General features: G+C 47.9%; 5 protein-coding genes across 5 annotated transcripts; 3 read left to right on the forward strand and 2 right to left on the reverse strand.

The window, feature by feature from the left end:
• Window positions 1-76: 76 nt before the first annotated feature.
• LOC6527328 (polycomb protein esc) lies at window positions 77-1,927 on the forward strand. Its single transcript, XM_002088384.4, has 3 exons — window positions 77-438; window positions 495-684; window positions 743-1,927. Exons 1-3 carry the CDS (start codon window positions 140-142, stop codon window positions 1,640-1,642), a joined length of 1,389 nt encoding a protein of 462 aa, XP_002088420.1. The 5' UTR covers window positions 77-139; the 3' UTR covers window positions 1,643-1,927.
• Window positions 1,928-2,100: 173 nt separating this feature from the next.
• Window positions 2,101-3,227, forward strand: LOC6527329 (transcriptional adapter 1). Its single transcript, XM_002088385.3, has 2 exons — window positions 2,101-2,978; window positions 3,043-3,227. The coding sequence occupies exons 1-2, from the start codon at window positions 2,179-2,181 to the stop codon at window positions 3,167-3,169; spliced, it is 927 nt and encodes a 308-aa protein (XP_002088421.1). The 5' UTR covers window positions 2,101-2,178; the 3' UTR covers window positions 3,170-3,227.
• LOC6527330 (putative uncharacterized protein DDB_G0271606) lies at window positions 3,154-4,606 on the reverse strand. The gene is made up of 2 exons (XM_002088386.3): window positions 4,448-4,606; window positions 3,154-4,376 (listed from the first exon to the last, which is right to left on the reverse strand). The coding sequence occupies exons 1-2, from the start codon at window positions 4,522-4,524 to the stop codon at window positions 3,245-3,247; spliced, it is 1,209 nt and encodes a 402-aa protein (XP_002088422.1). The 5' UTR covers window positions 4,525-4,606; the 3' UTR covers window positions 3,154-3,244.
• Window positions 4,607-4,915: 309 nt separating this feature from the next.
• On the forward strand, window positions 4,916-6,515 carry LOC6527331 (cysteine desulfurase, mitochondrial). The gene is made up of 2 exons (XM_002088387.3): window positions 4,916-5,126; window positions 5,183-6,515. Exons 1-2 carry the CDS (start codon window positions 4,997-4,999, stop codon window positions 6,439-6,441), a joined length of 1,389 nt encoding a protein of 462 aa, XP_002088423.1. The 5' UTR covers window positions 4,916-4,996; the 3' UTR covers window positions 6,442-6,515.
• Window positions 6,501-7,525, reverse strand: LOC6527332 (very-long-chain (3R)-3-hydroxyacyl-CoA dehydratase hpo-8). Its single transcript, XM_002088388.4, has one exon. The coding sequence runs from the start codon at window positions 7,417-7,419 to the stop codon at window positions 6,685-6,687; it is 735 nt and encodes a 244-aa protein (XP_002088424.1). The 5' UTR covers window positions 7,420-7,525; the 3' UTR covers window positions 6,501-6,684.
• Window positions 7,526-12,213: the final 4,688 nt, after the last annotated feature.

Consider the following 12,213-nt stretch of genomic DNA (forward strand, 5'->3'; position numbering starts at 1 on the left):
TCGGTTGTGTTTTTGTTTTTTGTTTTTTTGCGCCATAATGGCAACGCTGTTTTACATGGCAGTATTTGTAAACGGTCACTCTAGTGGAAAACAATTTGTAAACAAAAGAAGCTTTAAAGTTTGCCGGAGCAAAGCAGACATGACAGAAACGAATCCCAGTGAAATAGCTCCCCCAAGCGAAGAGACACCCGCGGAGGACGAATCCACTAACCAATCTCCGCCAGAGGCAGTGCTGAGCAATAACTCCTCGAGTGTCTGCAATGTTGTGGAGCCGGACGATGAGCACGAAGTCAATTCCGTGGATCGGGAGGACACCGCCAGTTTGTTCAGCACTACTACAACCACCACCAGGAGCAAATCGCCCAACACACGGAAATTGAACCGCCTGTGTCGGCGGGTTAAGGCGCCAAAAATGGTTCAGCCTTTGTACAAATATAGGTAGGTTTTACTACGCTCCACATAATACACAAGTTAATTACCCAGAGGCATTGCAGCTCCCATGTTCGCGAAGACCACAACCACCAGATCTTTGGGGTGCAGTTCAATCCGTTTCTGGACAGAAGCCAGCCGCAGGTGTTCGCCACCGTTGGCAAGGATCGGGTTTCCATTTATGAGTGCGAGAGGAACACCGGCCAGGAGTCCTGCGAAGGTATTCGACTGCTGCAGGTCTACGCAGACCCAGATGTAAGTACTCATTATACACTTTAACATACATACATACTTCTTTTGCCGCCCTTTTTAGACTGATGAAAGTTTCTACACATGTGCTTGGTCTTACGACTCTGTGACCGGCGATCCCGTCCTGGCCGCGGCTGGTTACCGCGGTGTCATCCGCATTTTTAACCCGGTGAAGCACCAGTGCAGCAAAAACTACATTGGTCACGGTCACGCCATTAATGAGCTGAAGTTCCATCCGACTAGACCGCAGTTACTACTGTCCGGCAGCAAGGATCACTCTCTGCGCCTTTGGAACATTCAGTCGGACGTATGTGTGGCAGTTTTCGGCGGTGTGGAAGGACACCGCGACGAAGTGTTGTCAGTTGACTTCGATTTGCGCGGTGATCGCATCATGTCTAGTGGAATGGATCATTCATTGAAGCTCTGGCGACTGGATAAACCCGATATAAAAGAGGCCATCGAACTGAGCTCTGGTTTTAGTCCCAACAAGAATACGGGTCCGTTTCCCACGATCAAGGAGCACTTTCCGGACTTCTCTACGAGGGATATACACCGCAATTATGTGGATTGCGTTCAGTGGTTTGGCGACTTTGTCTTTTCGAAATCCTGCGAGAACTCAATTGTGTGTTGGAAGCCGGGCAAACTTTCGGCCCCATGGCATGAGATTAAGCCGCAGGAGTCGGCCACCACGGTGCTGCATCACTTTGACTATAAAATGTGCGAGATTTGGTTCGTCCGTTTCGCCTTCAACGCCTGGCAAAAGATTCTGGCGTTGGGCAACCAACTGGGCACAACTTTCGTTTGGGAACTGGACTGTAATGATCCCAATTTGACAAAATGTAGCCAGCTGGTTCATCCCAAGAGCAACTCCACCATCCGGCAGACTTCCTTCTCCAAAGACGGTTCCATTTTGGTTTGCGTTTGCGACGACAGCACCGTGTGGCGATGGGATCGTGTTAATTAAGACTTCTAGGCTAGTAGATTTTCTTAAAGAAAAAGATTCCTCTAAATCAGATACAATATTTATTAAACCAAGAGTTCTCCTCAGTGTAATATTATTAGCTTATGTTAATATCATATATGTGTACCATTTTTATACAATGCTCATTGTATTGACAATTTTTGTTAGTTTTAAATTAAGTATGTTCATTTATGAGTTTTTTGTTAGTTTTAAGTTTTAAATTAAGTATGTTCATTTATGAGTTATATAATTTAACATTAACCAAGATATATATTTTATTTATTAGTACAGTATTATATTTAAATTGTGTGAATGGTGTGGGCTTATATTTTAATTATCTAACTTATGCACAATAATAAATGTAAACTATTAAAATTAACATTTTTTTAAAATGTTCAGCAAAAATAGCGGTTTTTTTATCTCAAATATATCTGGTATTTTCAACAATTTTCTGAACGGTCACTCAAATCAGCTGCATTCATTTGTTTTCATTGCAAGCATTTGTATTTCCCTGTTTAAAAGAGTTTCCCAATCCACAAATGCTAACCGACAGAGTTCTTGCCACCAAGGAGGCGCTAGTGGTGGCTCTGGGCGACAACTGGGAGCGTTACCGGGCCAACATGAAGAACTGGTTCCGCAGCCGTTGGTCCAAGGAGGAATTCGATGCGGAGTCGCGAAAAATCCTTACCCCGGATAAACTGCATCTGCACAATCAGTTCCTGCTCGCGCTGCTCAACAAGATCGACGCCTTCGCTCCGTTGGAGAATCCTCCGGCTGTCCAAACCAGCAGCAGCAGTGGAAACCGAAGCAAACGGCGCAAGAGAAGTTCCCGCACCTTCGCCGAGCGCCTTAACTTTGAGCTTTGCGACGTCCTGGAGTTTGTTACCGAGGACAACATGCAAATCATCCGTCCGCCGTCCACAATCGGTGGACCTTCGGAGCAGCAGCAGCAGCAGCTCCAGTCACAGCGCTACTGCGCCCAGGAACTTTTCCTGCCGGATGCGGGATTCATTATGGGACGATTTTTGATCGGCGCCTGGGAAATCGGACTCGTTTCCGTGGACGACAATGTCGCCGAGTACGTTGCCATGGCCGTGCAAGTTCTGCTCAAAGATCTGCTATCGGCCATCATCAAAAAGCGAAAGCACTACAAGACCAGCGGCGAGGGAAACTTTTACTACGATGTAGGTGCGCCACTGCGTGATCCTTCGCTGCGCAACACCGTCACCCGCCAGAAGGTGGACGACACGCCGCTGGAACTGGACAAGGAGCTGAATACGGCCAACTTTATGCGGCGACAGAATGACGATGTGACCTTTCTTTCCGCCTGTGAAGAAGTGTAAGCACTTAAATCATGATGAGATTTTCATGCAAAAAACATACTTATGTTATTTTTCTTTCAGCCAACCCACCGAACGCACAGTTATCACTCTCAAGGACTGCCAACTGGCCTTCCGGGATCGCAACCTGATCGGCTCCCATGCCGTCTACTCCATTAACATGGAACGACTCAATATGATGATGCATTAGTTTATTAGTAGTAACTATTTTAATCAACTCCTGTAAAAATATATACATTTTACGCTTATTTGACAAAGTTTTTGTTTAGCAAAGATTTCGTGGCGGTGGTTTGAATGGCAAGGCACCTGGTAGAAATTGATCCGCCTTGAATGCTTCGATTTCCTGTTCGTTGAGATCTTCCATTCGACTGTAAACTGAGGATTGCGTTTCGTTAGTCGTTTGAGCTTGCTGCTGCTGCAACATTTGTTGTTGCTGCATAAGTTGCTGTTGCTGTTGCAATTGAAACTGTTGTTGCTGCTGTTGTTGTTGTTGCTGCTGTTGTTGCTGCATTTGTTGCTGTTGCTGCTGTTGTTGCTGCATTTGTTGCTGTTGCATCTGCTGCTGCTGCATTTGTTGCTGCATCTGTTGTTGATTCGGGAAAGCGGTTGCTGCTGCTTGAGCAAATAATCCGGAGGGAGGTGGCTGCTGCTGTTGTTGCTGAGCCGCCTGAGCAAATATTCCGCCCATAGTGGGATTTGTGGCTTGACCAAAGATTCCCGCCGCCTGCGGTTGCTGCTGCTGTTGGAAGCCACCGAACGGATTGGGATTCACTGGCTGAGCTGGCACCTGGACCTGCGCCTGGGCAAATATGTTGCCCCCTTGGAAGGCTTGACCGGCAGGTTGCTGCTGTTGCTGCTGGGGCTGTCCGAAGACACTTGTTGCAGGTGTTGCCGCAGCTCCAGCACCAAAAATGCTATTCCCTGCATTGGCATTAGTCATAGCACCGCCGAAAATGCTGTTGGTGTTGCTGGGTTGGCTTGTGGCATTTCCAAATATATTTCCCGCACTCAGCGTGGGCTTTCCAAAAATGGATGCAGATGCATTGGCTGCCGGAGCGGCGGCAGCGAATGGATTACTGGGCTGTTGAGGGGCAGCCGACACAGTGCCGCCCTCCGGCATCTCGTGAATCTTGATCATCGTGTCCAGGACCTGTGGCGACATCTGCAGCATGGTCTTCATCTTGTTGGTAGCCTCTAGGACCTCGCGGTTGAACTGCTGGCAGAATTGTTCGAATTGGTTTTGTCGCTTGGCCTCGATGCACATGAATCGGACCTCCTCGAAGGATTGGTCCTCGATGAAGTTGGGGAAATTCGCCTTGTCCTTAAAGGGTCCGTAGACGGAGAAAGGCCACATCTTGCCATTGAGGCTGGATTCCATGTCGGCTTTGAGATATTGTCTTAAATACATATGTATATTAAATAATGAGTTATGAGTTCTTCTGGTTAGTTTTAATATCTATGTACTCACTTGACATCGAAGTGCTCGTTATGACACTTTGTGCCATAGCGGCAGGATCCTTGCTGAAAGAACCGGCAGACAACCATATCGGAATACAATTTCTATATGTTTTATCTGAATGCTCCAACAACAACAGGCGCACTGTGCCGGTAAATATCAAATGTAAATAATGAGTATTTTATACTTCACTTGCAAAAATATACCGTGCCTATGCGGGTAAGTTCATGAATTCCGCGCTGAACTTCGCGATATGACTTACATAAAATTGTTTGCTAGTACATTACAAAATACATTTTGTGAATTTTATTTTTGATCTTTATTAGTTCTTTGTAAATTATACATTGAATGCAAATAATTTGTCGAAATATCTCTTTCTAGCATTAATGATATTATTTCATAACAATTTATAAATTTGTGTCTGCATAATCGAATCAAGTGATTTTAAAGTGTATGACCGAGTCCTTTGGTATATTTCGAGCCGCCAAGTACGGTCCCACTGATTGTGAAATCCGCTTTGATAACGAATTTTAACACCAGAATTTCTAGGATTCCATAACAATGCAGAAAGTGCTGGGACGCATCCAGGCGCAGGTCCTCCGCTCCCGGGCGACGAATGCAGTGGCCAATGTAGTGAGACACGAGGCAACCTCCTCCAGGACAGCGGCTAAACCAGCCGCCACATCCAAAGGTAAGCAGATCCTCCAAGATGCACAATAACCGCTTATCGATCTTGAATATCCACAGAATTCCGGGAGAGACAGGTGCGATTCAACATAAAGAATGAACAGACCGAGGGCAGGCCCCTGTATCTGGATGCCCAGGCCACCACTCCAATGGACCCACGTGTGTTGGACGCCATGCTTCCCTATCTGACCAACTACTATGGAAATCCCCACTCGCGGACCCACGCCTACGGCTGGGAAACAGAGACGGCAGTAGAGAAAGCCCGCGAGCAGGTGGCCACCTTGATTGGCGCCGATCCCAAGGAGATCATCTTCACATCCGGCGCTACCGAGTCAAATAATATATCAGTAAAGGGGGTGGCCCGTTTTTACGGCACTAAGAAGCGGCACGTGATCACCACCCAGACGGAGCACAAGTGTGTGCTGGACTCTTGCCGTGCTTTGGAAAACGAGGGCTTTAAAGTCACCTACCTGCCAGTGCTGGCCAACGGACTCATCGACCTCCAGCAACTGGAGGAAACCATCACAACGGAGACCTCGCTGGTGTCTATAATGACGGTTAATAACGAAATCGGTGTCCGGCAGCCCATCGACGAGATTGGCAAACTGTGCCGGTCTCGCCGAGTATTCTTTCACACGGATGCCGCCCAGGCTGTGGGAAAGATCCCGCTGGACGTTAACGCCATGAACATTGATTTGATGTCCATATCGGGCCACAAAATCTACGGCCCGAAGGGTGTTGGCGCCCTTTATGTCCGACGAAGGCCGAGGGTTCGCCTGGAGCCCATCCAAAGTGGAGGCGGCCAGGAGCGTGGCTTAAGGAGCGGAACTGTTCCAGCCCCGCTGGCCGTAGGATTGGGAGCTGCTGCGGAACTGGCTCTGCGGGAGATGGACTACGACAAGAAATGGGTGGACTTTCTATCCAATCGCCTGCTGGACAGGATTTCAAGTGCCTTGCCGCATGTCATAAGGAATGGTGATGCCAAAGCCACATACAATGGGTGCCTGAATTTGTCGTTTGCCTATGTCGAGGGCGAGTCCCTTTTGATGGCCCTTAAGGATGTGGCCCTCAGCAGTGGTTCCGCCTGCACCTCCGCCTCCCTGGAGCCATCCTACGTTCTGCGGGCCATCGGCACCGACGAGGATCTTGCCCACAGCTCCATACGCTTTGGCATCGGTCGCTTCACCACTGTCGAGGAGGTGGATTACACCGCCGACAAGTGCATCAAACATGTGGAGCGTCTGCGCGAGATGTCGCCGCTGTGGGAGATGGTCCAAGAGGGCATCGATCTAAAGACCATCCAATGGTCGCAGCATTAATGTACTAATATTTAAGCCGTTACTGTTACACCACACTTTGAAAGCGAAGGGAAAATAAATTAGTTGGAAGAGTATCTAGGTTTATTTGTACACAAAACCACTTATAACTAAGCTTAGTCCGAACGAATGTGCTTGTGTAAGAGGTGAGGCAAGAGAGACCCCAAAAAGCGAAAACAGCTCCAAAGTGCGTCGACCAAAGATATGCAAATGATGCAATAATTTGCATTCGTCGCTGGTCAAGGTTCAGTTGGCCTTCTTCTGGGGTGCAGCGTTGGCTCCTCCGCCCAGGATCTTGCGGCGCTGGGCGAACATGTGCAGGTACAGTTGCGGGAAGATGGGGATGTAGCCCAGCATGACGATCCACAGGAATCCAAAGTATGAGAAGGTGGCGTTCCACTTGTTGGGCATCACCACACTCCACACGCTGTTCTCACGGGCATAGCTCTGGGCCCACCAGAAGCACAGCAGCTCGCCGGTCACGCCGATGGGATACAGGGCAATGAAGGTAGTGTACCGCAGGAACACCACGAAATGAGGCACCACCTTGACGATGTTGAGGGCGTAGTAACCATACCGGATGATCTCAGTGATGGCCCAGGCCAGCAGGGCGATGGGCAGACCGGGTGAAACCTTTCCAGTAGGCGTGGCCATCACCACACCGACGACCACCATCATGCGGCTGAACACCTGGAAGCCAGTGACCACTGGGTTCGATTTTACCAAGCCAAATGAAGCATTGAGGATCTCTACGAATGCGGCGTTCTGGAAGATGATCACGGCCAGCCGTGTGTACTCCCACAACGTGACCTTTGCACGGAACTCCGGACCCTGCAGTAGGTAGTAGTTGACCAGCTGCCACAGGATATAGCTCCATCCGACCACCTGACCGGCGTTGTACGCAAACAGGTACAACTTAGTGACCGCCGATGGCTCCTTGGAGGCGCCTGGTTTGCTGGACTTGACTGCCTTTGCTGACATCTTGGAGTGGAGCTGCGTGAACTTTCACCTCGACGATCGCCGCTTGTTAACTAATCAGTCGTCAGACTTATCGCCCTGTAGCGCGATAATTCCGAAGTCGCTTTCACCTGATTGGGTCAGTATGACCGCACGCCGTACACACAAGAAATACCAAAGTTTTAAAGGCTTAAAAATGAAACGAACATGAAATACCCTCGGCAATATAATAAATGTTTTCAAATCAATTAAATGATAAATTAAAATATACTTTTAGTTTTTTCTTAATATTCAAAAATGTTTTTATTTATCTGTTAAATAAAGTCACTTTTTTTCAAAGAGCATAAACACAATAGGAGCAGATAACACATTAACTTTATTTTAGATGGTAGTCCATTGTTTTTCGCATTCAAAGTCCTCGGGTACAAAGCGCATAACCTTATAACCTTACCTCTATTACCTCAATTAAAACTTTTTATGTACAAAATTACTTCATTTAAGCTAACTTCAGAAAAAAAAATCCCAATAACTTATTCAGACACTGGATTGGCGTTTGTATATTAAAACAAATTAAAAAAAGTAATTTTTATATTTATATAGTTTTTTTAGTATCAACATTTACAATCTTATGTTTTGTGTTATTTACTAAAAATAATTGGTTTAATTTCAATAATTTTTAAACTCAACTAATATTGTAAACCTATTACTATGTATATTCTAAAGGGTATTTACTCTTTTTTAGGTGGGGTAAAACTTAACTAGAAATGCTTCCTGGGGATTGTCTGCCGTATAAAAATGTATCGCAAACGATAAAGTAGGAAAATTACACATTTGATAAGAACTTTGTACCATGATCAAGCCCATTTTACACTTTGCACTTTTAACTAAATTTCCCATGAGGCAGCCCACTGTAGGCGGCAGCTGATGTTTCCCAGTGAACGACGACCGGATTGCGCGATGAGCCAGCATGGCAGCTAGATTTGCTGATCGCCTGGTGGAAACCGAACCGAAAACCGAACGTGTCTGAAAAAGTCCGCCACCACCACGGACCGGTGCACGTCCCCACCTGCCAAGTCGCGTGTGTGTGGTGTTGTCAGTGGGGCAATGCCATGCGATGCCATGCGATTCCGTTCCCCAGCTATCCATTGCATGGGCAGCCGGAGCGAATCGCTTGTCGCCGTTGTCGAATTTCGTAGCTCGTTGTTCGTTGCTCGGTGACTGCGATTCGCAATCGGAATTGGAACTTTTGTTCCGAAAGCAAAAGGCCGCTGGGCCGGAGGACGGCACGTGCTGCTCACAATTTGTTGTATGTGGGCGGGCGGAGGCCCGCAACCACGCCTACTGTGCGAATTAATTTGCTGCTGCTGCTGCTGTTGCTGCCCATTTAACGCAAATTGCTAACTACTCCCCTAAAAAAGCCGACGCCTTATCAACGGCAGCAATAGCTAGCATGCCCGCCCGCCTTATCAGCCATCCGCCTCTGTACGGGACTCGGACTCGTTCCGTTCGACGGGCGGAGCGGCAATTCCGACAGAGCAGCGCCCACAAAGGCCGATTGGACAAAATTGGAAAAACGAGAACCCCGCCAAAAGTGAATTCCCTCTTTTTCACCAGGCGCCCAGAACGAGCGGGCCAACGAAATGCCGCTAAATGCGAGCAAAACGGCATTTGGCAGGGTGCGAGCGAGATGACGGTAGTGTCGCAATGGCAGGGGTTTTCAATGTGACTGGTCGCCGGTGTGTGCGTGTGTGTGTGCCGGCAATGAAATTGCCAAAGCTGACAAATTGCGGCAGTTTAAGGCAAAAGCTAGTGATAATCGAAACTCTTTAAGCCGAGCAAATAAATTCATCGCTCTCTCTCTCGCTCCGAAGTGCACATTTATTACTTTCTTGTTTCAAGCAAGGGCAATTAAAGCAAATAGACTGGTTCGCCGAGCGGCCAACAGAGGGCGCCACCGTCGTGGTGAGGGGTTCATATAAAAACCTAGGGCGAAAATGTCATGAAAACCCAGTGCTCTATACACGCCCACAAATGCGAGCCCTGCGCGCCCCTCTTGCCATCTCGCTCTCGTTTCCACTGTGCAACATGGCCAGGCAATTGTAGAAGAAAAGGCAAAACAAGAAAAAACCAGAAGAAAAAAACAAGTAAATATTGTTTGTTTGAACACCGCAATTTCTAATGCAAACACTCGCGCCCCTGCAAACGCTTGAACATTTTGCTCAATTTTGAGCAGTCATTTTGTTTGCTCACATCACAGGCCAACAGAAAACGGAAAATTGCCCCCAAACGCTACGGCTTGTGTTCTACGACTATGGCACTATGTACGCCATGGGGTACATGGTATGGCATGGCATGGTATGACATGATATAGTATGGTGTGGTATGGCACATACGCGATAAGATGGCGATGGCAATGTGGATGCCGTTGGTGCGGGAATAGAGCGAACTGCATGATGGCGCCCGCGGCGGAAGTTGCGGGCGCCCACTCCGGCCGGACATTTTGTTTTGTGCCCGTCATTTTGCTTATTGCACAAATTTCTACTCGGGCCGCAGCAAAAATCACAGCTTGCCATTTAAGCGCCAAAAAACTATCGCCTAACACCGCCGATTAACTAACAGCCGTGCCAAAGAAGCGGCGACCAAAAGCGTCCATTATTGTGGGCGTTCAACGTTTTCCCACATGAATCATAACAGGCAAGCAGCAGCCACAAGCCACAAAAAGAGCGTATTCCCCCAACTAAAAAAAAAGGGGAAAAAAACCCGAAGCCAACTATTTGCCTCGCGTGTGTGTGAGTGCCCCCAAGGCGAAATAAACGAAGAAGCAGCATGCGATTCGATGGGGGGGAAACCAGTTTGTTGGCGCTGCTCCAAGAGTCCGCCGGCTATTCTGCCGGCAATGGGCTCAAATGGCCAGTGGAGCAGTTGACCAGCGTATGGTCAGCTATTGATGTTTGCCTTGGCTTTTTTCACCGCCAGCAACCCTACTGCTCCAATCGGGAGCTGCTTAACAGGCGCAGATTAAGTGCTCCACCAATTAGCGCGATAGAAGTGTACATTTTATACGAGTAGTTCAGTCTGCGGTACAAAGTATTGCGTTTTGTTTAAAATGGTTACTGTTTGTTTTATGTACTTACATTACTAACTAACTAATAAGTTAATATTTTTAAGCAGCTCCAGTTATATTAACTGCTGGTATACTAATTTCACCTGTCTGTTTCCCAGAGTGAACCCATAAATTCACCCATAAATAGTGTTTTTTAATTACACTACAAGTTTAGTACCTTGAACTTGATGGAGCTGGGGGCCATGAGAACAGCCTTGAACTATATACGCTCCAAACGAAAGGGCCAGTTAACGTCAAACTGGCCCTGGCACTGGCGACGCTCTAAAATACTTCATGCCTGGCCTTTCTGGACGAGTGCCAAGTTGAGTTAACGACTTGGAGCGGCCCCCAACCCCTGGCGTACCCCCATCCCATAGCACGGCCCCATCACTGCTCATTCCCCTGTGGAGAGCCACTGGCCAGTCGACTGGCAGACCACGCCCTGGCCAAGCGCACAAATGGGGGAACTTGGGGAACTCGACGTGAATGTGATTTGCGCCGCTGCCGCCCATCCACTTGTTGCCCGATCGTGTGCGCCTGTTACCCAAACTGGATTTTGGGGCCTGACTGACCGCACTATCGAATGCCGGGACGGACAAGCGAGGCGTTGACACTTGCCAATGTACCAATCAACCATCGAACCACCGAACCGCACCATCGCACCATTGCACCACCGTACAACCACCGACCACCGCGCTACAGCGAGCCACACCCATTTTGGGGTGGGTGGACTGCGTTTGACTGTGGTTGACGACTGTGTGGGGCAATTAGCGAATAACCTTAACCTTAGCTTCCAAAAAAGCTCAAATCGAAACCTGTGCTATGAGGCGCCCAAAAGTGTTTAGCTGGTGGCCGGGCCACCCGAAAAACCAGCGTCAAGGAAAATCCGGCGAGAGTTCATTTAACTCGCCACGCATCGAGTGAATATATTTGAGCCCCTCCCCTCCCCTGCTCCCCAACACATAGAGAAAAAAAAAATAAACTCGGAACTTGTTTCGACGCATCTCAATGCCACTTGGAGATTACATATATGAGCTGCTTATGTCATCGGCAGTCGAGCAAAAGCCGCCAATATATTTATGTGCCCCCCACATTCCCCTCCCTGCTCGTCAGCAAAAGTTTGCCAAAATTCGCTTTGACCTACTGATTGCCGAAAAAGTTTGCGAAATTTCGCAATACTCGCAAAATCCTTGAGTTTCAAGGTGCGTCCTTCACTTGGCAATGGGAACGGCCCCGAAATTCCGGTCAAGGCGAGTGCTCCACCAGCCGAAGGTTAATGTTAGCGGGCGAGGCCAGCGAGAACGAGAATGAGAATGCCAGAGCGGGATGGCGGCTGTGTGTCAGCAGGGGTCTCGCTCACGCAATGCCCTGCACTTGGAGGCATATTGGCTTTAACGGTATTAAGGAAGAGTGATAACTAAGTGATGTGAATTAGTATTCTACTTAAGAAAATGTTAAAGTTAAAGGACTTAACTCTATTTTGAATATAGTCAATGTTCATCAATTTGTTAATATAAACAAATGTAGAACATTTTTATTTCGGATAATTTTAACCATATACACAGAATGTTGACAAGGGAAGAGTGCTCAGCGAGCCGCCTACTCGCGTGCTGTTCTCGATGCCTGAGGGGTACCGTACAATGAACACGATATCCGCCTCGCAACAAAGGCGGAGCGAATCAAGTGTGGCCCTTTGTTGTTGCTATTGCTCCTTG

This window comes from Drosophila yakuba, chromosome 2L, assembly GCF_016746365.2.
Source record: "Drosophila yakuba strain Tai18E2 chromosome 2L, Prin_Dyak_Tai18E2_2.1, whole genome shotgun sequence".
Taxonomy (NCBI): domain Eukaryota; kingdom Metazoa; phylum Arthropoda; class Insecta; order Diptera; family Drosophilidae; genus Drosophila; species Drosophila yakuba.